The sequence below is a fragment of the Amborella trichopoda genome, chromosome 12 (assembly GCF_054954075.1).
Source record: "Amborella trichopoda isolate Santa Cruz 75 chromosome 12, AtrichopodaSantaCruz75HAP2 v2.0, whole genome shotgun sequence".
In the NCBI taxonomy this organism is placed as follows: domain Eukaryota; kingdom Viridiplantae; phylum Streptophyta; class Magnoliopsida; order Amborellales; family Amborellaceae; genus Amborella; species Amborella trichopoda.
The window spans coordinates 19,622,728-19,649,378 of NC_142347.1; the positions used below are offsets into that span (position 1 = coordinate 19,622,728).

General features: G+C 44.6%; 1 protein-coding gene across 1 annotated transcript; it reads left to right on the top strand.

The window, feature by feature from the left end:
- Positions 1 to 1,901: 1,901 nt before the first annotated feature.
- LOC148779483 (uncharacterized) lies at positions 1,902 to 26,651 on the top strand. Its single transcript, XM_088852663.1, has 6 exons — positions 1,902 to 2,038; positions 18,688 to 19,546; positions 19,636 to 19,870; positions 20,507 to 20,574; positions 22,412 to 22,518; positions 26,294 to 26,651. The coding sequence occupies exons 1-6, from the start codon at positions 1,902 to 1,904 to the stop codon at positions 26,649 to 26,651; spliced, it is 1,764 nt and encodes a 587-aa protein (XP_088708789.1).

Below are 26,651 nucleotides of genomic sequence, written 5' to 3' on the forward strand. Positions count from 1 at the left end.
GGGTGGCTAGAGGCTTATTTCCCTGACACCTACATCATGCATCAGTGCTCAGGAAATAAATTGTGGTCCTTTCTGATGAAGATTGCGAACCAGAGGGCTATCTTCCATACCCCAGGGAGCCTCGGGGTTTGTTCAGGAATGATTCTTTGAACATGAGGATAGTCCCTTTTCCGGTCGGGAGCTTCACCGACTGTGCTTTCGTTGATGAATTGGGGAAGGAATTGGATGGTGCCCCAACAACGATTAAGGAACTCATGTTCATGCTGAGCATCAAAGGGGGAGTTTTACCTTATCGGACTCCACACAGTGCCCGGCTGGAGGGGTATTTCCCCCACTGCTTCGCCTGTCAACATGGGCTTGACCAAGGCTGCCCCTCTAAGTATTCTTCGAGAAGCGTCGGAGTAAGGTGTATAAGGGGAGGGCAGAAGAGTTTGGAACTTTCTGAGAGTGTTGGGTGCCAGAGCATTTACGGACTGCTTGTTCCATGTGTCTTGAAATGAAAAGGACCAGCAAATATGTGATGCCTCACCTTGGTAAGAGAGTTCGAACAACCAGGGCATACATGAACTCGTGGAGGGTCACCAGTAAGGCCTATTGGGATAAGGATCAACCTTGGAAAGGAGTGAACAATAACTGGTGCCAAGACACCTAGCAAAGAGGGTTAACGGATGCTCTTGCACCCGACACGGTGTTCTCCTTAGATCATTCCTCTAACTGGCAGGCTTTAGGGCTTCCGCCTGAGATAGTTGCTGATGAGGCCTCACCAGAGTTCCTTGCAATGAAGACGATGACCGGGAGTGTCTTCGACAATCTTAACTCAATCTTCAAATGGGATGAGGGGCGACAAGTCCCTGGTTATGAGAAGCATCCACCACAGGACTTGAAAGCCCTAATCAGGAGCGGTCCTCACAGCAAATTGGCTGGAGGGCCTTCCCAGGGAGGTGGATCTGAGGTAGCAGCTCCTACTCCAGGCGGGGGAAGGAAACGAATGTGCCCTACTTTTGCGGAGACCATTGCAACGTCTTCAGCTAGTGGACGTATTTGGAGGCGAAAGAGCGATAAGCTTCATGTGGTGTCAGAAACATGAGGTAGGCCTTCCTCTTCTGATCTTTTAAGAATTCTTCTAGTATCACCCTTTGTGATTTTGAACCATCTTCTGATTCTGCTAAAATGTTTTCTTTTTCTTCAAAAACTGAGGTGGACAACTTTGACAGCTCTGATCCTATTGATGTTGCTTCTGATAGGGAGGGGACTCTGGATCTTAGGGAGACACCCTTAAGTCCAAGGTTAGTTCCTGAGTCTAAGGCAGCAAGGGTGGAGACTGAAGAGGATGAAAACCCTGAAGCAACAGCTCTAGAAAGGGGCTCTGCTGTTGATGTGGCCTCTATGCATGAGGAGTTTAGTGCCCCGACCGAGGCAAGGGCTATGGCTCGAGGAGAAGAGCCTGAAGTTGATGACGTGCCTGAGCACCAAGAGGTTGCTGCTCCCACAGTCTCGAGTCATGAAGATGAGGTGACTGAACTCTTTGTGGCCAAGGTTCTAGCCGTTGAAGGTGAGGGTCAAATGGAAGAAGCCATTGCCAGAAAAGAATCGGTTGAGGAAGCCCAAAGAGAAGAGGAAATTCCTAAACTTGGTGATGCTAAGGTGACAGTTCAAGAGGGTGAAGAGCAAGGGGAACAGGTTCCTCTACAGCCTGTTGGGACAGAAGTAGAGGTCCCCATAAGAGAGGTTGAAGACGGAGAGGTTGGCATCGAAGAGCCCTTGCAAATTGAGGCGGGGGCGCCTATGAGCCTGAAGGGAAAGAAGCTCTAGGCTTTGCCCTTATTTTAGGTGAGCCAGTGGCTCAGATGGCTATCACTTCAACAAGCCCGATCCTTGAGGTCGAGGTGTCTTCCGCAGTGATGGCCTCAGTAACACCATCCCGGCTTATTTTCGGTGATGTTTCTAGCATAATTGAAGGCATGTTCAAAGCAGGCCTTAAGGGCTTGAGGGAGCTACCTTTCGATGAGCTGGGAGAAGGTTTAACTAGACGTCAGAGGTGCTTTCCCATTTCGATGCAACTCTAAACCTGTTGGAGAACTGGCAGTTGGGAGTGCTGCATCATGAGGAAGAAACCTGAACGGTAGCCTCCTTGGAAGAGTTGATCTTGCGCAGTCGCGAGAAGATATTGAGAAGAAAGCCTTGATAATTGGGCATCAGCAAGACCTCAAGAGAGAGGTACAAGGAAGCTTCAAGAGAATGATCGAAGTAAGGGAGGCAATGCGAATACTGAAAGAAGAATTCATGAGCCTCGAGACAAAGATGGCTCAAAAGAAGCCCATGGAGGCCTCTTTGGTTGCAGATTTGTCCGAACTCGAAAGCACATTTGAATAAGAAACTATGGTGATGACAGAGGCGACTCAAAGAGCGACGGAGGTGATGGCACGTGTTCAAGGCACTGAGACTTCTTCTGAAGCACGCAGCGCAGAGATCAATAAGATGATTGATCATTTCTGAGCATGTCATTCCCGCTTTTTTTAGTATTTGTAAAAGTTTTTACTGAGGAATAAAGCGCTTCTCTTTTTGAATGACTTTACTACAAGATTTCATTCTCTCTTTACTTTTGATGCGCTTCATGTGATTCTTATGAATGCCTCTCGATACTTTCATTATCCCAAGAGATTAATACCCTAGGCCTTGTTTAGCCCCATGGTGGGCTACCGCCAGTTGGATATCTCCGAAATAGGGAGTCATTACTTTTTTTCCTTTCAAAGTCTGATTGGCCAAAGGGTCATAGTTCATTTTCCTCATGATTTGGTGAGCCTGGTTGTTATAGATAGTCCAATCCGGAGGGGCCTCGACCTCTGTTGGTGACATGTTTACTTCAAGCTCATCATAGCTATTAGTCTCCGGCATAAACTATTTGAGATGCTTTGAAGCGATACACACGACCATCAATTTACTCTAAAGACTATGGACTTCGATCCTCAAGTCTGCTAGAGGATCCCACCCTTGAGGGGGAGGAAGTTGCCCTTCGTCGAACATCTCTCCCGAGAAGTAGGGAAAAAGTAAAACTTTTGGTTGGACATCGGTCTGAGGAACATCCTCTATACTTATAGCAACCGGACTTTGAAAAACTTTTTGTCACGATTGTTGCACTGCTTCGGCTTTCAAGAGTGCAATGGGGATATGCAAGACTTTTTGATGGTCCAGCGTATAGGTGATCCTTGGAGCAGGGAATTCTACCCCCATGGCTTGCTCGATCTCATAAATGACTTATGGTTCAATTTCCTGCCAAGGTGGCTGAGAACTGGGGGTAGAAGGTGAAGACTCTTTTTCAAACGAAGAGGGAGTTTCTTGAGGGATGATGGTTGGGATGTTGGAATGAAGAGTAGTTGAGGGTAAAATTTTACCCAGCCTTTCTTCTTCCTTGAACATGTTCACTAACCTCCTTCCAACATCCTCAACATCTTCATGAGACAGGGACATAGTCTTGCTTGTAGACTCGTGACCTTCATCACTTGGCTTCAGAGGCAACACTAGATCTGTGAAGTAATATTAGCGTTGACGTAGTGAATTTCGGCCACAAGGAGCGGTCTTTTGTTAGCATAAACCGTATGTTGTCTCCCATCTCGGCATATTTGAAGCATTGATGCAACGTTGATGGAACCACCCCCTGATCATGGAGCCATGGCTATTGAGGAGGATATTGTAAGATGTGTCGGTGTCGATTACATGAAACTGGGCATAATCGTTCAACTCCCCAACCTTAAAATGAAGGCGTACCATGCCAACCGGCTTCTCCCCTGATTGGTTGAACCCTTGAACTGTGACGTCAGTCGAGGTAAGATCTTCGGACCCCAATCCCAATCGAGTAAGGATCCTCCTTAGAATCAGGTTGACTATCGACCCTCCATCTAACATAATTCGGTTGATGGGGCATGCATGTAATTTGCCAGTAACAAAGAGAGGGCGATTATGAAACTTTTCCTCTAGCTGCATATCGTCTTTTGAAAAGGTGATTGGCATACATCCTAGCAGAATTGCCGGGTCTAGATTGATAGGTTCTACTTCAGTCTCGTACACTTCTGGTACTTCTTTGACAGAGATCGAATCAAAGCCATCTGGTAATTCTTTGAGAGCATGAGGGCGTCATAGACACTGAGAAGGGCTAGAAGCTTCCGTAGATGTCCTATCACATCATAGTTCACTTTTTGTTGATCAAGGCTTTGTGCTCCTGGCCTTGCCACTGATTTGGTGGGTATATTGGGTTGAGGAGTAGGTTTGGGTTTTGCCGGCTGGCTAACTTTATTGCACGACGGGCTTGGTTCGAGTGACGGAAGTTTGAGGTTTTGGAAGGGGCTGAGTGCATGAGATAAAAGGGGTCTAAGGAAATTGGAGAATTGGAGGATTGTTTAATGTATTGGGATTAGGAAGAAGCCTTGGGAGCTGTAGGATAGGATAACAATCCTTTGGATTAAGGGGCAGTGGCAGACAGAGGAAGTTCAAGGTGCCCGACTTCTGCGGTGGAGGCTGTAGCATCCTCCTTGATCTGAAATTATCTGCCCTGTGGTGGGTAGTGATCTTGAAATTCGTACAATGTGGAAAGCTCCCTGAGAATAGAAGCTTTGCCCTCCCGACTCTCTCAATCTCTGCTCAAAGTCAGGCTCAGAGGGCCACTGGGGTTTCTTTGGCTTCGACTTCTTGCGCTTCCTTAAAGAAGGTGGCTCTACCTTGGCTTTACTTGCTAGGGTTAATTATTAAGAATCCTATTGTCTGTCTCAAGGTCTTTCTCAATCGTTTGTGTTGAGCCTTTGTTATGTTTGATCCCTCAAATTCTCTATCGACAGAATCGAAGTGCGAACATATCAAGGTTGTACCTACAGGAGACATAGATAAGGAAGAATGAGAAGAAGGAGGAGTAGGGTTAGAAGGTGGGGTACTTTTAAAGTCGTTCCCCTCATCAGACCGATCTGGGCAGCTTTTTACGTCATTACCAGAGCTGGACGAGTGCAGGGGATCTTTTATGTCTTTCCCTTGCTTAGACCGTTGAGGAGTGCTTTTAACGTTGTCACCCTCATTGGATGTGTGCTGAGTGGGAGATGAGACGGGAGCATCCTCTTGACAGGATGAAGAAGGAAAAAGGATTGTGTCAGGAATGAAGTCCAACAAGGTTGGCCTTGGGGGAAGGGGCCTGAGAAATCCCTGCTCGACTACGGGTTGAGCAGTCTTGTTTCTTTAGCAAGCAGCCCTTGGTGCCTGCCTCTTTCTAGTTTTCTGACGTGATGTCCGATTCGTCTCGCTAGGGTGGCAAACCGCTCTAGCTTGATGAACCGCTTCTCGTCTTAAAGACTTGAGTCTACTTCGACCATGGTAGGTTATCCATGGCTGAGAATCTGAGGGTTCCACAGAGAAGATCCTAGTTTGTGAGATCTTCTTGCCCCGATGGAGAAGTGACTTGGGGGTCAGTTTTGGGGAGATTGTAAACATCTTGGCACTCTCGCATCTTCTCTACGAATATATAAAGGAAAGTTGTGCATTCTGACAAATAATAACCTCTTATTTGATGGAATGGGCACCAATGATCTTCAGTCCCCTTAGCAAAACGGTAGGGTTGCCTTGCCTGCTTTAGTGTGATTATGCCTTCCTAAAGCATTAGAATGAAGAAAGCATGGAGGATATCAGGCATTTCGTCATTCTCTTGAATGATTATGGCATGGGAGGCCTCAATTGCCCTGAAGGCCTTCTTCAAATCTTCAAGCTTTATCTGACCTTTCAAAATGAGGGCCTCAATGATATCCTTTAGAGTGTAGTAGTCATTTGTGGGATGATTGATCCTCCGATGGTAGGCACAATAATTCGCCTGAGTGTCATGGCTAAACTGCTCAAGGAACTTAGTTTTTGGAAGCTGGATCATATTCTACTCCAATAGTAACCGGAACAGTGCAGGGACCCATTCCTTCTCGAAGGGATAGACCTTGTTCCTATGTCTGGCAAAATAATCACCCTGATCAAGGTTGGCTGGTGGAGGTACCCGATTGAACGACAATTATTGCTTACCAGCCTGGGGTGTTACTGTTGTCGCGGTTACCCCTTTAGAGAGGTCCAACGTTTAAGAGGGAGCCTTCTTTAAATCAGTGATCATGACGGCTGCACTAATTAGCCCCTTTTATTGGCTGCCCCGTGTGTTATTCTCAGAGCTATCATTGCCCCAGTTATTTGCTGAACTTGTAGATGGTTGTCATGTCCCACCATGATGGCGTGACAAATATTCTATGCGAACTGATTTAGAGATCAACTCCGACATGGAGGTCAGATTAAAAGCCTCAACATGAAGATCGATTTCAGGTCGCATGTTTCGCATGCAAGTCTGGACTGCTCCCTTCTCAGGCATAGGATTGGGATGGCGAGAAGCCAAGTTTCTCCACCTTGATATAAACTGATCCATGGGTTCATCTGGTTCTTGAGTCAGGGTGAGAAGTTCGATAGGTTGAACCTCTCTCTCTACCTCATAGAAGCGTTGATAGAATAGTTTCTCCATCTCCTCCCATGTATGCACTGATTTTGGAGGAAGTCGGGCATACCATTGGAATGTCGGGCCATCGAGGGTCTCAACGAACTGTCGGAGAAGAAGTCTCCCGTCAGCCATTGTTTCTCGACATGCCGTCTGGAAGTGGGCAATATACTGGTTCGAGGAGGTGGTTCCACTGAATAAAGGAAACTTCCCTTCTTATAGTCTGAGGGGAACGAGACCTGATCAATATAGGAGGGGTAAGGTCTTTGATACGGCATCGTAGCCTGTATCCCTGGAATTTTTTTGTTCTTTAGGCTATGGGTGACCATAGCGTTAATAACTAACTGAGAGATTGAAGGAAGGATAGAATTGTCCTGTGAGGTAGATGGAGGGGGTTGCCGTGGAGGTGCACCGTCAGAGTGATGGGAATTAACCTCATGGTTAGCCGACTGGCGTGCCACATAAATATGATCGATCTTCTCCATCATCACATGCACCATGTCCTCAAACTTGTTCATTCGATCCTCCTGCACATCAACGGGCTCGCTTATGACCATTACGCTGACCGTTTCTCTAGGGAGGTCAACGTTAATGACAGCTGAAGGCTTGCAAGCTTGACGGGTCATACATGGAAGGTCAGTTAGTAAGGGGTCCTCATGCTCTGACTGAATTCGACTCCTATACACGGATCGCGTTTGGACCGGTTCTCGACGGTCTTGGGACCATGGCTGCTGAGTGGCCGGGTCTTCTTCTGCGACAGTAGCCACATCACAGGGCTCAAGGAGCTCTTCTTCAGGCTTCATTATTTGAAGGGGATAGAAGGGATTCAGGTGAAGAGGGTCATCAAAATTGGCTATTTTGACTGCCTTGGTCACCTCCTTAGTAGAAATTCACAGACCTCCATCGCGTTTAGCCTTGAGGTTTTGATGGACCTCACCCCAAAACTGTGATCTAGGTAACAGCATGTCAAATCTTCTCGCATAGGAGAGGGTTGTCTTCATCAGATGCAGTAATGGTTGGGGGCCAGGAACTGGAGTCATCTTGGGCCAAGGAGAATGAATGACTCAATCTTCCACGAGGTCCATGCCCCGAGCTCTCTTATGAGCTTTAGAGACATGACCTAAGTGATAGGGCTAGTTCAGGATGGTACTCTTGGGGAAAACCTTCGAGTACCAAGGCTGAAGGTGCTTGCTCGATGAGGAAGGAGCAAACAAGAGCAGGGTTGACTCATGAGGAGACATGAGTTGAGGGTGAGGGGATGCCTGAGATGGCAACATGTGTGTGCCCTTCGAAGAAGGATCTCAAGGGACCTAGGGGCCCACTGGGTCTCGTGCAGGTGATCTGTCCCTAGGAGGTCGAGAACTACGAGTAGGTGTCTGTAAGAGAACGGGTGCGGATGTGCCCCTTAAAGGGTGCGCTTGTGTTGGCATAGTAGGAGGATGAAGAGGTCGTCTCATATGTACTCAAGTTGACGTAATAAATAAGTTGCCCGAGCATTGAGATGCATATGAGTAGCATGCGCAGGACCTGGCCATAGAAGGTTCGACCTTGGACACGGACTCGAGGTAACAGAAGGGTTGTCCCGAGGTGTGGCTTGAGTGGGTGACCCATGAGCCTTATGGTGTGTGTGAGGGATGGAGACCATGGGGTTTCCACCTCGAAGTGTTGAGCCTCTAGAGATAGAGACCAATGCTGCAGAAATGTGGGGGATAGCCTAATGGCGACCCACAGGAGCAATGGCAACTTGCTTGCCTTTTGTAGAAAGGGATTCAGTAGCCTTCCAGCGTACCTCAGGAACTCGACCGGCAAGCGACTCGCCGGTGGCTCGGTGTATGTTGTGTAAGGCAACATAAGTGCTGCCCATGCAGTGCGCCCTGGTGGAGTTTCCGTCTGAGCAAAGAGATGGGGAACTAGGGACCTTCAAATCCCTCCTCACACCAGTCCAGGTTAAGACTTGGGAGCTAAACAAGGGGACTTTGCTCAAGAGGATGGTCGGGAATGAAGTCAAAGGACCTTGTTCCATGGGGACACTCTCAACTAAGGGGATAAGAAAATCCTTGATCCGGATAAATGGGTTATAAAACCCAGCAGCCATAAGTGAATATATGAAAGCAGAAAGTAAAATAAGAGACTAGCTAAACAAGAACGATCCGACTAAGTGGTAGTAAGTCCCCACTGGAGTCACCAAGCTGATTAGGTGCCTCGACCTCGCCCTCCTGATCCTGAAGGATCGGGCCACGCGCATCTCGAGTTTCAGAGGAGACTCGAAATGTTTATGAGATCCCCCTCTCGGAAACCTCCTTCGAAAACGAGGGTAGGTGTTACCAACCGGTGAGAGATGAATTTTTAATGTGAGTTCGTGACTTACTCGGGCTGACTGGTGTGAGCGCCCTCTTAGATCACGACGAAAGCCCCCCAGTAATAAAACTGATTCAGAATCGCCTCCCTTGGCTCATATACTTTTTATTTTCTGCTTTTCTGCAATTACACACCTATATGGCAAAGGTTATGGAGCAGTTGGATCAGACCTCACCATTTTCTGCTTTTCTGGAATCACACAATAGCAGAGGAATGGTTGAAGAGAAGAAGGGATTAGATAGAAGGAGAGAGAAGAAGGAAGAGAGGAGGGAGAAGAAGAGAAAGAAGATGCAGTTGGCGCTAGACTTTGTTTACTATTTCAAGAGCTGAGAGAGGGAGGAAGCTGTCGATGTTAAGTATCGTTAAGTGACAGAAGAAGAAAGAGAGAACCAGTCATCGTGAGGTCTCATCGATTAAAAGAGGAAGAGAGAGAAAACCAGTCGATGCTAAGTCTCACCAATTGAGAGAGGAAAAGAGAGAAACCCAGTCGGTGTTAGGTCACGCCGAATGATAGGGGAAGATAAAGAAAACAAATCGACGTGAGGACTCACTGACTGATAGAGGCAGAGAGAGAAAACCAGTCGGCATTAAGTCTCACCGACTTAAAGAGGAAGAGAGAGAAACCAAGTCAGTGTTAGCTCACACCAACTGATAGAGGAAGAGAGAGAAAACTAGTCGATGTTAAGTCTCACCGATTAATAGAAGAAGAGAGAGAAGATCAACTGACGTTAGGTCTTGCCAACTGATAGAGGAAGAGAGAAAAGTCCAAGTCGACGTTAGGTCTCACCGACTAACAGAGAGAGAGAGAGGCAGAGAGAAGAGAGAGAAATAAGAGAGAAGAGAGAAAGAGAGAAAAGAAAGAGAGGGAGGAGAGAGAAAGTTGCCTGCTCAACGGGTATCAACCCGTTTCTTCTCTCTCCTCTCTCTCTCTCTCTAAGACGTACTCACAAGGTCAAGCAAGGAATCAAAATTTTTATTCAATCTTCAAACCATCAACTGAAGGCCATGGGGTCTTTTTATAATGAGGTAGTGCCTATTTTGGGGTCCGTTTACAATGAGGATGTGCCTGTTTATGTAGAATTGTGCCCAAACATGAGTGGATTGATTAAAATTAGACCTAATTGCTAAAAATTAAAATTTAATTGAATTAAAATAAATTCTAAAAATGGGTGCAAAAGGATTGTTTTGTCCCTGCCTAACAATGTGTGGAATTCAAGAACAGTTCCTGCTGGAGCCCGAACGAAGATTTCGTAACTTTTGAGTTTTGGCTAGAATCTAGAATCCCGCAACCATAATTTCAGTAACTTCGTCGGTTTTGTGTATGAAATCTGACCATCCATCTTGTATAAGGATCTGACCAATGATAGCCCTTAACATTACGCACACAATAGAATTGGTTTCGTGTTCATCCGTTGTGCGAGAGTCGTGATTTGGTCCATCGAACGAGGTGTGTCACTGTTAAATTTTTTACAATTTTTTTATGGATCAATAAATTCTCTCTAGCTTTTCTCCCTACTCGAACTTCCTCTCATGGCGTTCCACATATCCAATTGTTCATCTTGATGAGACGAATACGCTCACCAAATTTGGGAGAGATCCGAATTGGAACGAGTGAGTTACGGGCCCCGAAAGTGACTGTCTATGACTGTAAAAACAACCACCTGTAAGGTTTTTCTCATATCTTTGTTCTGAAGTGTTCGATTAAGCTAAAACTTGGCCCATAGGGGTTTTCGACCATGTCAGATAATGACTGTGGTCCCACAGTGATTTAAGACACCTAAAATGTAGTTCCAGTTGTAGGGTCCATTTTAGGGTGCTTGGAGGCCATTTTTCTGAAAATTGTTCCTTTGTGTTCACTGCTTTAGACATCTCAGAATGTGATGAAACTTGACAGTTGGTATTTTGGAGTGCTGATGACGATCTTGACCAATTTTGGTGCCATTTTTAGACTATCAATAATTTTCACTGTTTTGTAGGCTTTATTGACCTGCTTCCTACCAGGAACCATGGTGTTGAAAAATACGTTCAAACATTTGCTTGTTGGCTGACTTGATTTCACAGCTGACCTGGTTTAGGTGATGGAGGTTTGAGGTTGAGGCTTAGGAGGTAGCTGGGTATATAAGACCAACAGCCTCGCATGGCATTAGAGGATGGGTGGATCGTCCAGGGTACTTGGGCAAGGAAGGAGCCTAGGGAGCTGTAAGATGGGTGGATTGCTTGAAGTATTTGGGTGAGGGAGAAGTGTTAAACCTAGAAACTTCAAGATTCCTGACTTCTAAGGTGGAGGCTACAGCGTTTTCCCCAATCTCAGGCTTATTTGCCCCGTGGTGGGTGATGTTTGTACCATGTGGCAAGCTTCCTTGGAATAGAAGCTCTTCCCTTTTGATTCTCTCAGTCTATTCTCAAAGTCGGGGTTAGTAGGCCACTGAGGTTTCTTCGGCTTTGACTTCTTATGCTTCTTACTGGAGGAAGATGATTGTGTCTTAGCTCGAGCTGCCAGGGCATCAGCAACTGTTAAGAATCCTGTTTCCTGAGCCAGTGTCTTTTTTAACCACCTCCTGTGTGTCCTGCTTATGTTGTTTCCTTCAAGTTCTCTGTTGAGAGCCTCGAAGTTTGGACATTTTAAGGTGGTACCTGCAGGAGACATAAAAGAAGAAGGATGAGAAACAAACGAAGAAGAAGAAGAAGGCGGGTCAAACAGTGAGGGGCTCTTAAGGTCATTCCCCTCATCGGAAAAATCTGGGTAGCTTTTTGCATCATCACCAGAGTTGGATGTGTGTAGGGAATCTTTTAAGTCTTTCCCTTGCTTAGACCATTTGAGAGTGCTTTTAACATCATCACCCTCATTGGAAGTATTCTGAGGAGGAGACGACATGGGGACATCCTCTTAATGAGAGGAGGAAGGAAAAAGGATCGTGTTAGGGATGCGATCCAGTAAAGTTGGAAATGGGGGAAGAGGCCTGAGAAATTCCTAATCAACAGGCGGTTGAGCAATCTTGTTCCTCCGGCAAGCAGCCCTTGGTGTCCATCTTTTTCTAGTTTTCATTGGCAGTGGTTGATCTGTCTCAGTGGGTTTATGGACAACCTTAGCTTAACGAACTGCTTCTCGCCTTAATGACTTGAGTCTGCTCCGCCCAAGGTGGACTATCCATTGTTGGGAAGCCAAGTGTTCAGCAGGATCTGAGCCATTATTACCTGGGTCTAAAGTTGGGAGGCCCTCTTGTACAGGTGGAGTTGTTTGAGGATGACTTTTTGGAATGCTACAAGACTCTTAGCATTCCTGTATTTTCTTCGTGAATATACCATGGAAACTGGCGCATTCACATAGGTCATGGCCCCATATCTGATGGTATAGGCACCAATGGTCCTCAGTCCCCTGAGTAAGGGGTCGGGGCTTGCCTGTTTTAGTGTGATGAGGCCTTCTTGAAGCATTATAAAGAAAAAGGTGTGAAGGAGACCAGGCGCTTCATCTTCCTCTTGGACTGTTACTGCGTGGGAGGCTTCTGCTGCCCCGAATGCCTTCTTTAGCTCTTCAAGTTTTATCTGACCCTTCTGAATCAGGGCCTTGATAATATCTTTTAGCGTGAAGTAGTCATCTGTGGGGTGATTGATCCTTCGATGATAAGCACAGTAATTCGCTTGACTATTTACTCCAGCTTGATCAGGGAACATAGTCTCTGGGAGCTCGATCATGTTCTATTCAAGCAAATAATCAGAATAGCGCAGGGACCCATTCCTTCTCAAAGGGGTAGACTTTATTCCTATGCCTTGTCCAATAATCACCTCGATTAAGGTTCGCAGATAAGGCTACTCAATTGTATGACTATTGGTGCGTACCTTCTTTAGGTGTTCTTACTGTGTCTACCCCTTTGGAGAGGTCCAAACTTTGGGAAGGAGCTTTCTTTGGATCACTAACTGTGACAGCTACACTGATCATTCCTTTTTGTTGACTGCCCCGAGTGTTAGTTCGAGCATTACCATTTCTCCGGTTGTTCCCTGAGCTTGCAGAATGTTGTCATGACCCACAGTGGTGGCGTGATAGGCCTTCTATGCGGACCGATTTAGAGATTAGCTCTGACATGAAATTCTGATTGGAGGCCTCGACATGTAGAGAAATTTCACGTCGCATGTTTTGCACACAGGTTTGAACTGCTTCCTTCTCGGGCATAGGGTTAAGATGGCGAGCAGCCAAATTTCTCCACCTTGATATGAATTTATCAACGGGCTCATCAAGATCTTAGGTCAAGGTGAGAAGCTCAATGGTTTGAACGTCCTCTCTATCTCACAAAGACACTTGTGGAATAGTTTCTCCATCTCCGCCCAGGTATGTACTGAGTTTGGGGGAAGCCGAGCATACCACTGAAAAGCTGGGCCATCAAGGGTTTCAACAAACTGACGGAGAAGGAGTCTCCTATCAGCCGCTGTCTCTCGACACACTGCTTGGAAGTGGGCAATATGCTGGTTCGAGGACGTGGTTCCGTTGAATAGGGGAAACTTCCCTTTCTTGTAATCTGAAGGAAATGGATTCTGATCAATGTATGAAGGGTATGGCTTTTGATAAGACATCAAACCCGGTACCCCCAGAATTTTTCTATTCTTTAAGCTATGGGTCATCATAGCATCGATGTCTGCCTATGAGACGGGGTGAGGGACGAAATTGTTCAGTGAGGCGGAGGGAAGGGGCTGCCTTAGAGGTGCATCATCTGAGTGATGGGAATCGACCTCATGATTAACTGATTGTCGTGCGACATCTATGCGATCAATCTTCTCCATCCTTGCACGCACGATGTCTTCAAATTTATTCATGTGCTCTTCCTGAGAGTCGTTGGCCTCATTTATAACCATTACGCTGACTGTTTCTTCAGGGAGGTCAATGTTAATTGCAGTTGATGGCTTGCAAACTTGACGAGTCACACGTGGAAGATCGGTCAGCAGGGGGTCAGCATGTCTCGATTGGACTTGAGTCATATACACCGATCACGTGAGGAGTGGTTCTCAACGGTCTTGGGGTCATCTTCTTCAACACTGACCACGATGCAAGGTTCATGGCCTCCTTCTTCAAACTCCATCATCTGAAGAGGGTAGAAGGGGCAGGCGAAGAGGGTCATCAAAGCTGGTTGCCCCTACCGCTTTGGTCACTTGTTTGGTCAGAATTTGCAGACCTCTATCATGTTTAGGTTTGAGGTTTTGATGGACCTCGTGCCACAACTATGATCGAGACTACGGCTGGTCAGCCTTTCTTACACAAGAAAGAGTTGCCTCCATTAAGTGAAGCAGTGGGTGTGGGCAAGAAACTAGAGTCATCCTGGGCCGGGGAGGATGAAGGATTTGATCTCCCATCAGGTCTTTGCCTCGAGTTCTCTTATGGGCTCCAAAGACATGATCGCGATGCTCTTGGAGAAGGTCTTCGAGTACCAAGGTTGGAGGTGCCTGCCCAAAGAAGGAGGTGCTTGCCCAAAGGAGGAGTAGGCAAAAGTAGGGTTGACTCATAAGGACGCCTGAGTCTAGGGTGAGGAGCTGTCTGAGATGGTGACGTGTGTGCGCCCTTGGAAGAAGGATCACATGTGACCTGGGGTCAGCCCGGGCTCGAGCAAGTGGTCTGGCCTTAAGAGGTGGAGAACTGCGAGCAGGTGTCAGTAAGAGAATAGGTGGAAGCATGCCCCTTACATGGTGTTCTAGTGTTTGTTGAGTAAGAGAACAAGGAGATCGTCTTCCGTGTCCTTAGGTTGACGTAGCAATAGTGTTGCCTCGAGCAGTGGTATGCATATGCACAACGTGAGCGGGACCTAGCCTTGGGAGGTCGGATCCGGACGCTGACTCGAGGTAACATAAAGGTTGCCCAAAAGTGTGGCTCCAGTGAATGACCCATGAGTCTAATGGTGTGTGCGAGAGGTGGAGGCCGCCCCAGGGTCTCCGCCTCGATGTGTCGAGCCTCTGAGTGTAGAGACTCGTGGTGGTGAAAGAATGTGGGGGATAACCTTACGGTGACCCATGGGGGCAATGCCAACTTGTTTACCTTTTACAAAAAGGGACTGAGTAGCCTTTCAGCATACCTCGGCAATGAGACCGACAAGCGACTTGCCGGTGATAGGGTGCATGATGTGTGCGGCAACAGATGTGTTGTCAATGCAGCGGACCTTAGTGGGAGTTCCACCTGAGCTAGGAGATGAGGAGTTAGGGATTTTTAAGTCCCTCCTCACGCCCGTCCAGGTTAAGCCTTGGGAGCTAGACCCAGGGTCTTCTCTCAAAAGGAAGGTTGGGAAAGAAGTTCGAGGAACTTATTCCTTGGGGACACTCGCAAATGCAGGGATAAGAAAATCCTCGATCCAGATGAATGAGTTACAGAACCCGAAAGACATAAGTATGTGTAAATAGAAAAACAAAAAAGAGAAACTAGCCAAACAAGAACGATTCGACGAAGGGGTAGTATGTCCCCAAGGGAGTCGCCAAGCGCGTTAGGTGCCTCGATCTTGCCCTCCGAATCTGGATGATCTGGCGGCATGTACCTGGGGTTTCAAGGGAACCTGGGACTTGAGATCGCTCTCTCGGGAACCTTGCTCAAAAATAAGGGCAGGTGGACCAACCGATGAGAGAGGACTTTAAGGTGGATTCAGAACTTACTTGGGCTGGCTCGCGTGGGTGCCCTCTTAGATTACGAAAAAATCCCCCCCGATCGTAGAACTGGTTCGGAATCGCCTCCCTTGGGCTGTATTCTCCATTTTCTACAATCACACACACATGGCAAATGTTACAAGACAAGTGAGTCTAGGGACCCAACCTTACCTTTAGGTGAACGTACACAGATGTGAACATTCAAAAAGAAGAAGAGAAGAATGCGAGAGTTAAGATTGGAATGAGAAGAATTTGACCAAGGGTGAGACCGACATAATGATAAGACTAGTAGGTAATTGACCCGATGTGGCAGTAAAATGGGTTCGATAACTCAGACCAACTCAACAGAATTACTACTAGATGACAATACCAATACCAACTAGCTTGATGCAATGGCTAGTCTGTTGTGACAATAAAGCGGGCACAGTGACTTTGACCGGTCCGACGGCGTTATTGTTAAATGACAGAACTACCATGGAATGCTAGTCTCAACCTCTCTTGTTCAAACGAAAGAGTAAAAGAAAGAAAAGAGAACAAAAAGAGAGAGAGAAGAGAAGATGGAGAAGAGAAATAGTGAGAGAAGAAGAAAAGAAAAATAGAAGAAAAGGGAGAGAGAGAAATAACAAGAAGAGCCTAGGAGAGGATAAGGAGGAAAGAAAGAGGGAGAGGAAGAAGAGAAGAGAGAATAAGTAAGAGAGAGAAGGAAGAGGAAGGAAGGCCTAGACGTTAATGAGATGAGGAGAGAGAAACTCAAACGACAGTAGTCTCCTACCGTCTGTGACGAGAGAAAAATAGAGAGAAAACATAAGCGGCTATGTGTTTCTGCTGGCTGTGATAGAAGAAAGAGGAGATGGAAAGAACACAAGCGGCCATAGGCTTCCACAGGCTATGGCAGAAAGGAGAGAAGCGAGAGGACACAGGCGACAATGGGCTTCTGCCAGTTGTGACTGAAGAGAGAAGAGAGAAGAGAGAGAAGACACAAGCTGCAATGGGCTTCCGCTGGCTGTGACTGAAGATAAAAGAGAAAGAAGACACGGGCATCAATGGGCTTTCATCGACTGTGACAGAAGAAGAGAGCGAAGACATAGGCGACACTGTGCTTCCACTGGTTGTGATAAAATAGAGGAAGGAGAGAGAAGATACAGGCAGCGATGTGCTTCCGTCAGCTGTGACAAAAGAGAGGAGAGAGAAAGAAGATACAGGCAGCAACATGCTTCCACCGGCTGTGACAAAAGAGAAAAGCAAACTTTGATAGAGGCCTGGCCCCCCACTCAGGCTAAGACCCATCTCATTGTTCATGTCTCAAAAGCAAAAAGACGTCGCACTAGACAATAGGTCCGGCATGCGTGAATGGAGGAAGGAGAAAAGTACAGGCAAAGAGAAAAGTAATAAACCAGAGGATGAAGAGAGAGTGTGATAGATGTGAGGGAAGGAGAGGGAAAGAGAGAGATAAAGAAAGAAGAGAGAGATAGAGACGATAAGAAAGAAGAAAGAAGAGAAAGAAAGAAGAGATAAAGATGAGAAAAGAAGAGAGAGAAAGAGAGATGGGAGAGAAAAGAAGAGAGAAAGAGAGATAGAGATGAGAGAAAAAAGAGGAGAGAAAGTTACCTTATCGAGAGGTACCGACCCTTTTCTTCTCTCTCCTCTCTCTCTTTTCAAAACACACCCACAAACTTAAGCAAGAATTGAAATCTTTATTGAATGATTGAAGAATGAACCAAAGGTTTTTTTACATTTAGGCTTTGCATGTTTATATATAATTGAGCCCAAACATGGGTGGATAACCCAACAACGACCTAAATTGATGATAATTAAAATTTAATTAAATTAAAAAAACTTAAGAAAATAGGGTGCAAAATGACTGTTTTGGCTCTGCCTAACAATATGTGAAATTCCAAACCACTCCCTACTGCTGCCCAAGAACTTGTGTGATCTTCTATGACTAATCTGGCGTTACTCTAATGCCTGTTTGATTGAAAGATGATTGTTTTCTTATAGGGCTCATCATGGCGATCGATTTGATACCAACTTCAAGCCATGGTTCGTGTTTTTAGGTCATGATCATGAGACTTGAATTTTGAATGAATATTGACAACTTTGGATCGATAGTGTGCTCATTATTTGGTGTTTTTTCATGATTTCTTTGTCGTAGTGCACTGAGCATGCTGTCACGATTGTTTGGCAACAAACGGGACGCGATTTGGAGCTCAAACAAAGATTTCGCAACTTTTGGGTTTTGCCGGAATCTAGAATCCAACAGGCATAATTTACAGTCACCTTTGTGTGTAAAATCCAACCGTTCATCATGTACAGCGTTCGGACCAATGGTAGCTCTAGACTTATGCACACGATGGAATTGGTTTCGCATCGTTCCGATGTATGAGCACCATGATTTGACCGCTCAAGCGAGGCGTGTCGCTACTGATTTTTCTGCAACTTCTTTACGAATCGAAAACTTCTCTCTAGCTCCCTACTCGAGTGTCGTCACAAGGTGTACTACAAATCGAAACGCTCGTCTTGACGAGACAAACACGCTCACAAAATTTGTGCATGATCCTACTCGGATCGAGTGAGATATGGGCCCCGAAAGTTACTACCTGTGATTGTGAAAATAGCCACCTTTAATGGTGTTTTGGTGCAGGTGGCCACACGAGAATAGTGTGTGACTCCCCTTGTTTCAATGTTTTGCCCATAACTTTGTCCTGGAGTATTTGATTAAGTTAAAACTTGACCCATATGGGTTTTCAACAGTGCTGAATCCAATGGCAATGGTCCCACAATTGTTTGATGCAAAAAAAATATGTTTCTAGTTATAGGGTCCGTTTCAAGGTGCAAGACACCAATTTTTTCCAAAATTGTTTCTTTGTATTCAATGCCTTAGACAAGTTAAAATGCGATAAAACTTGGCAGGTGGCCTTTTGGAGTGCTTACGAAGATCTTGACCAGTTCTAGGGCTATTCCAAGACTATCAAAATTTCCACTGTTTTGTCAGGCTTTATTGACTGGCTTCCACTTTATTTTGCATCAGGGACCAAGCTGTTGAAAAATGTGTTCAAACATAGATATCAGGTCAAACTCAAGATTGATGAGATCCTCAATTATCTTTTTGATTTTGACAATAATGTTCATATTTCGTGCTCAATGTCGAAGGAACATAAGCTTGAATGGACCACTTGAACCTTTGAGTTACAGGAACTTCACAGAATGCAAGAGGCTTATTGAAGGCAGCGGTCTAGGGTTAAGTGGTTGAAGGAAGGAGACCTCAACATCAAATTCTTCCATGCCATTGCAAATGCTAGGAGACAACAGAATGATGTCTCAGGCCTGGTGATTCATGGAACTGACCCAGACAATGACTCGATGATGGCTTCGGTGGTGACCGACCACTTTAAGAGGGCCTTCTCCTCTGAGGTGAAGGTTACTCTTAGGTTGTCTAGTGTGGGGTTTAAGTGTCTACCCTCCAAAGCGAGAGATCTCTTGGAAAGAGATGTCTCTATGAAAGAAGTTAAGAAAAGTGTTTTTTCTTTACCAGGGGATAAGGCGCCGGGGCCTGATGATTTCCCTCTGTTCTTTTTCCATAAATTTTGGAACCTGGTTAGCAGGGAAGTCTTGGAGATGGTTCGAGACTTCATGAGGCTTAGTGAGGTTTTTCAAGGAGTAAATTCTTCATATATACCCTTGATCCCCAAAAAGTCAGTCATCGCTAGTCTGAGAGATATCAGACTTATAAGTCTCCTTTCGACCCTTTATAAGATCATTGCTAAGGTGCTTGCTGAACAACTTAAAGTGGTTCTACTTGCTATTATTTTGGGGCCCCAGACTGCTTTCATCAAGGATAGGCTGATCACAGACAGTGTTCTCATGGCACAGGAGTGCATCCACTCAAGAGTGTTGAGCAAAGAGGCTAGGGTTGTCATTAAGTTAGATTTAGAAAAGGATTATGATGGAGTGGAGTGGAGTATTCTTCTTGAGATCATGAAAAATATGGGATTTGGGGTTAAGTGGAGACGCTGGATTTTTGGCTGCCTTTCCTCTGCGCACTTATCCATTCTTTTTAAAGGTAGTCCTTTTGGGTTTTTCCAGGCTACTAGAGGACTTCGACAGGGAAATCCCTTATCCCTTTTTTGTTCACTTTTTATGCTTAATGTTTTATCCTCAATGTGGTTTCTAAGGGCCACTTTAATGGATTCCTATTGCCTGATGACGGCCCATGTGTGATGCAACTTCAATATGCGGGTGATACACTGTTTTTCTGTGAAGCTAAGACTGACAAGATGGCTAATGTGGCAATGTTTCTCAATATTTGTGAAGTTGCACTGGAACTTAAAGTCAATTTGGCTAAGTCTGCAGTTATCGGCATTCATTGTAATGAGACATTACTGTCGGAGATTGCGGCTATCTTGGGTTGTAAGGTGATCTATTTTCCAATTGTTTATTTGAGCCTACCCATTTCAGATGGGCGCCTACCCTTGGCTGTATGAGATAAGATCATCCATAGAATTCAAGTTAAACTTGATCTTTGGAAGGATAAATACCTCTCTTTTGGGGGTAGGATCACTCTGATTAAAGCTTGTTTGTCTAACTGACCCATATATCAGATGTCCTAGTTGCAGATCCCGTCAAGGGTGGCCAAGAAGATTGAAACTACGATGAGGAACTTCTTGTGGCGGTCCTTTGATAATTCAAAAAAGTTTCACCTTCTTAGGTGGGATAGAGTATGTACCGCTAGGAGGGATGTTGGACTTGGTATAAGGCGTGTTACCTTGGTTAATAAATATCTCCTTTCCAAGTGGTGGTGGAGGAGCCTAGTCCTTAAAGATTTGTTATGGTACCAGGTGGTGGCGGTAAAGTACGGACTAGACAGATTTCAAATGTGGGTGGAAGCAAGAATGGGTCACAAGGGATGTCTATTACCCAGAAATCCAAACTCTTGCAGGGCCTTGATCCATAGGGACATTCGGTGGTGCCTAAGTGATGGTCGTAACATTTCTTTCTGGCACCATATGTGGGTGGGTTTTATGCCTTTCAAATACATCTTTCCAGGCATCTTTCAACGTATGGCAAACCCTAATGGCACGGTAGCTGAGATGTTTGCTCGTAGGGGTTCTCAGGTTAGCTGGGATATCCATCTCCCATATTGTAGGGTTCCTAATCTCATTTTTCAAGAATTTGTGGGGCTGCAATCTTTAATTCATGATGTTTACATCCCACTGAATGCTTGAGATACGGTTATTTGGGAGATTCGAGTAAATGGTCAGTTCTCATTCAAATCCATGTATGACCTTATGTTCCACGACTGGTGGAGATGGTCAATGCCAGAGATAGCCTCATTATGGAAATGGAATTTTCCCCTTAAAGTTTAAGCGTTCTTATGGTTGGCTATCCGATAAGTTTCTTACCACTGACAACCTGATCAAGAGACGTAAAGTCCAGCCGAATGTCTGTGTAACGACCCAAACTTTTCCCGTCCAGTTGGAAAGCATGGTGGGATAGGGAGGAAGGGAAGGATACAGCATCGGTTGAGTAGTGGCTAGTACCAGTTGAGTTGTGAGCAGCACCCAGCACCGGCTGAGTTGTGGCCACCACTGGCTGAGTTATGTGTAGCACCAACTGTGAAGAGAAGAAGTGACAGTGCCGGCTATGTGGTGTACATAGACCAGTGCCGGCTATCCCGTGTGCAGAGGCCAACACTGGCTATATAGAATAAGGGGACCAATGCTAGCTGTGTGTTGTGCAAGAGACCAACTTCGGCTGCATTGCTGATATGCATGGATTATGAGTACCACTTGTTAGATGCATGCTGAAGTGAGTGCCACTTGTCTAGAGTTTAAGTCTTTTGATGACACACGGACCACCACCTCAAACTTAAGAGTACTTAAGCCTCGTCTCTTACCCATGCCACTCACTCTTCCCTCATTTCTCCCCTCTCTAAGATCCAAGGTTTGAAGGAGTGACTATTGGAGGGCAGCCTTCGTTGGGTGGGTGAGAGCTGTGGGTAAAGGATTGAAGAAGGCCCCATTGTTATTTAGGTAAGTAGATCCATCACAATTGCATGGTAGACATAAGGATGCATTGGAATTTATGAGTGTGAAATGAGCAATAAAAGTGTATGTGTTGTAGAATATCCTTACACCTTTTTAAAATTAGGGGCTAATGTTCTATGATAATGATGGATGTTGAGAATGAATGTATTATTCTTAGATTGTGTAAGAAATGCATGTTATGTGTGTTCACTTTGTGAGAGAATGGTTGTTATCATGTTTCTCACGATGAAATGAGGGTTATGGAATATATTCTTGAGACATGTTATATGCCACTGTGAAATTCCAGAATTATGTGTGTTCTTAAATGAGGCTTTTTAACTGTCAAATGGGGTCCGATTGACCTCAAACGACCCCCATTTGAAAGATATACGAGACTAGTAAAATGTTCATTCTTGTCCACTGTTCAAATTCTTTATGAAAATTAAGTTATGTTTCAAAATGAGAGAGTATATCACTATTGACTGTTTTCCTGGATTTTCCATTGATGCTGCTTTGGTGGATTCCAATTGCCCAATGACGACCCGTGTTAACATACCTTCAATATGTGCATGATACACTACTTTTCTGTGAAGCTAGGACTGACAAGATTGCTAATGTGGCCATGTTTCTCAATATTTGTGAAGTGGCACTGGGACTTAAAGTGAATTTGGCAAACTCCAGAGTTATTGGCATTCATTGTAAGGAGACGTTACTGTCGAAGATTGCGGCTGTCTTGGGTTGTAAGGTGGACTATTTTCCAACTATTTATTTGGGCCTACCCATTTTAGATGGCCACCTACCCTTGGCTGTATAGATCATCCATAGAACTCAAGTTAAACTTGATTTTTGGTAGTATAAATACCTCTCTTTTGAGGGTAGAATCACTCTGATTAAAGCTTGTTTTTCTAACTTACCCATATATCAGATGTCCTTGTTGCAAATCCCACCGAGGTTGGCCAAGAAGATTGAAACTATGATGAGGAACTTCTTGTGGGGGTCCTTTGATAATTTGAAAAAGTTCCACCTTCTTAGGTGGGATAGAGTGTGTACCCCTAGGAGGGATGGTGGATTTGGTATAAGGCGTGTCACCTTAGTTAATCAATCTCTCCTTTCCAAGTGGTGGTGGAGGAGCCTAGTCCTTAAAGATTTGTTATGATACCCGGTGGTGGCAGCAAAGTATGACGTGGGCATATTTCATATGTGGGTGGAAGCAAGAATGGGTCACAAAGGCTGTCTATTACCTGGAAGTCCAACAACTCTTGTAGCGCCTTGATCCATAGGGACATTCAGTGGTGCCTGGGTGATGGTCATACATTTCTTTTTGGCACCATAAGCTGGTGGGTATGATGCCTTGGAAATACCTCTTTGCAACCATCTTCCAACATATGGCAAACCCTAATGCCACGGTAGCTGAGATGTTTGCTCGTAGGGATTCTCAGGTTAGCTGGGATATCCATCTCCCATATTGTAGGGTTCCTGTTCTCATTTTTCAAGAATTTTAGGGGCTGCAATCTCTACTTCATGATGTTTACGTCCCACTAAATGCTTCAGATACGGTTATTGGGGAGATTCGAGTTGAGGGTTAGTTCTCAGTCAAATCCATATATGACCTTATGTTCCACGACTGGTGGAGATTGTCGATGTCAGAGATAGCCTCATTATGGAAATGGAATTTTCCCCTTAAAGTTTAAGCCTTCTTATGGTTGGCTATCCATTAAGGTTCTTACCACCAACAACCTGATCAAGAGAGGCAAAGTCTTGCCGAATGTCTGTGTGACAACACAAAATTTTCTTGGCCAGTTAGAATGCATGGCGAGATGAGGAGGAAGGGAATGATACAGTGCCAACAGAGTTGTGGCTAGTGCCAACTGAGTTGTGGGCAATGCCGGCTGAGTTGTGACCAGTGCCGGCTGAGTTATGTGTAATACAGGCTATGAAGAGAAGAAGTGCTAGTGTTGGATGTGTGGTATACAGAGACCAGCGCCGATTGTGCCATGTGCAGGGCCAGCACCGACTATGTAGGATAAGAGTACTTAAGCCTCTTTTCTCACGCACGCCACTCACTCTTCCCTCATTTCTCCCCTCTCTATGACCCAAGGTTTGATAAAGTGACTGTTGAAGGGCCGCCTTCATTGGGCGGGTGAGAGCTATGGGTAAAGGATTGGAGAAGGCCTCATTATTATTTAGGGAAGTAGATCCATCACCATTTCATGGTAGTAATAAGGATGAATTGGAATTTATGCATGTGAAATGTGCAATAAAAGAGTATCTGTTGTAGAAAATCCTTATACCTTTTTCAAATTTGGGGCTTTTGTTCTATGATAATGATGGATGTTGAGAATGAATGTATTATTCTTAGATTATATAAGAAATGCATGTTATGTGTGTTCACTTTGTGAGAGAATGGTTGTTATCATGTTTCTCACCAAGAAATGAGGGTTATGGAATACATTCTTGAGACATGTTATATGCCACTGTGAAATTCCATAATTATATGTGTTCTTGAATGAGGCTTTTGAATTATCAAATGGGATCCGATTGATCTCAAACGACCCCCGTTGGAAAGATATCTGATTTTAGTAAAAATTTAATTTTTTTCTACTGTTAAATTATATTGATGAAAATAAAATTATATTTCAAAATGAGAGAGTATATTATTGTTGACTGTTTTCCTGGATTTTCCACTGATGTTGCATTCGTCACTGATTTTAACTAACCAAAAAAAGTCCTTTTTCAGCCAAACAACATCCATTTGAAAGATATTGAATGGGATAAATTTTTCATGAAGAAATTATTTTTAAATTATTTTTAGATTGAAAGTTATACTTTGTTTTATGAAGGTATGTCACTGTGGACAGTGTTGATAAAATTCAGAACTATCACCTTGATTGGCATGAATATTTGAATCGCGAAATAGAATCCAAATGCTTTTAAATTTACTTCGTTAGAAATATATACGTCTTGTATTAAACTTCTATTTTGAAACCGTCACAAGTTTCCTCACGGTTTGAAAGTTATGGTGATACAAAGTAGGGTACGTCGCTTTCCACTATACACAGTAGGGTGCAGCTAGTTTAACCCTCTCCTCTCGAAACCTTTATGAGGATAAAAGGGACCAACTGTCTTCAAACGACTCCCATTTGAAGGGCAGGGGTGTCTAGTGCAAAATTAGCTTCTGGAACTATTTCTAACTCCCAAAGGAATTGGGAGTTAGGACCATGTTTTGATAGGATGTCAATGCCTGAAATTGTAGGAAATATGACAACGACACTGAGACTCTGTGACTCTGATAATGCGATCATAAAATTTTGACACTATCATAATATGAATCTGAATCTGATACTATTAAAAATATGATACTGATAACGTCTGATTCTGCTATATGCATACTAATTTTTGGTCACTACGCAATAGGTCCTCTATTGGTAGTGGATACTGTGATTTTTGCCATTTTGATACTGTTATACATGCCATGTTTGCTACACAATGGGCCCCCCATTAGTAGTGAATGTTCTGACTTTGTTATATGAAAAACTGATATTCTGTGACTTTTGGCTACTACGCAATGGGTCCTCCATTGGTAGTGGATATTTTGATATTTATATTCGATGATTTTCGGCCACTACGCAATGGGTCCTCCATTGGTAGTGGATATTCTGATTCTGTGACCACCATGCAATGGGTCCTCCATTGGTAGTCGTGTATTACGTACCTTGACTCCTATGATAGGAGTGAGTCGAGATGTAACAATAAATAACTGGGAGGGACATGCCCCCCGAATTTTTCATAAGCACTAAGCATTGAGTCCTCCAATGGTAGTATAATGCCCTCTCTCCTAAGGCATAAGTGAGGGTCGTGTCTTGTAAGGCCTCAGCCTATCAAAAATCCCAAAGCGCGTTGGGGATGTATACGTGAGTGAAGATATTACGAAGTGGGGCACTCACTTGTCATTATCCTCCCTCCTGAATGAGGATAGAAGTCCCAAGTTATAGGATTGTCTTACATGATCGATGTAGCTTCTACTTCGGGAGTAAATTAATCTCTTCTGCTTATCTGAATTCTTTATTTTGTAAGACTATCTAATGGTAACTGGTAGAGGTAATCTTGAGGACAAGTAATGCTCCGTTAATTGATACTTACCCTCGTTATATAGCATTCATGTGTACTCTAATATGTGACTACACTCTGTAAGACAAATGCGATTTTTAATGAACTATGAATAAGTTATCATGTATATATTCTGTTAGTTAGGAATGCAAGGGTAGTGATCTATTTACTGGGCTTTTAGCTCATTCCATCGTAATCTCATAACTGTAAAGTGAAGGGTGGTGGCAGTTGTACCAAAGGTGGGTGGCAATTTGAGGGCTTGCAGCTCAAAATTGAAAAGTTTGAGAAGTCGTCTTCTGAAGACTTTCACAGTATGTTTTGGTGATTTCAACAGCATGATGTAAACTTCATTTTGTGTATTTTGGGCCAATAGTGCCTCTAAGAAATTGTAAAGACTTTTGATATTGAATGAATGAAATGGTTGTACCTTTTGGATTGATATTTGTTTGATGAATGGATTTGTTCTAGTTTTCTTTCGTGGTTTGCTCTCAATTCCGTGTTTTTATAGGTTGAGCCACTCCCACCTGAGTGACGTTCGCGACCTCTGGTCATACTCTTTCACCCTCCAACAGGGGTCAGGGAGCGGGGTCGTGGCAGTTATGGTATCAGAGCAACTAGGATAGGATTCTTGGCCTAGGGAGTTTAGACGTGTCTTTAGAATAGTTTTGGGTAGATTGGTAATTGAGTGTTTGTGTCTTAGGTTAGAGATGCCGAGAACGAGGGCCAATAATTCAGGCTCCAGTAATGAAAACACCGTGGCCCTCGGTGAATTCATCAAGACTTTAGGGGCTATGACACAAATGATGAAGGAAGCTATGCAAGCCCCATCTACACCTGTGCTTTACTCAAATGATAGTAGCTTGATAGAAAAGTTTAGGAGGTTGGCTCCTCCGACCTTCTTAAGGCTTGAGGGAGTAGAAAAGGCTGAGAGATGGAGGAGACAAGTGGAGAAGATATTCAAAGTTTTAAACTGCAGTGATCAGCAAAAAGTAAGACTAGGAACTTTCACGCTTGAAGGGGATGCTGAGCACTGGTGGGGCTCGGTAGAACAATCTTAG

Coding starts and splice junctions, on each gene's coding strand:
- LOC148779483 (XM_088852663.1), top strand. CDS start 1,902: ATGGCCTCAGTAACACCATCCCGGCTTATTTTCGGTGATGTTTCTAGC. Junction 2,039..18,687: donor GGTTTAACTAGACGTCAGAG/GTGCTTTCCCAT, acceptor GGCTTATTGAAG/GCAGCGGTCTAGGGTTAAGT. Junction 22,519..26,293: donor AAAAAGTTCCACCTTCTTAG/GTGGGATAGAGT, acceptor TTTGTGTCTTAG/GTTAGAGATGCCGAGAACGA.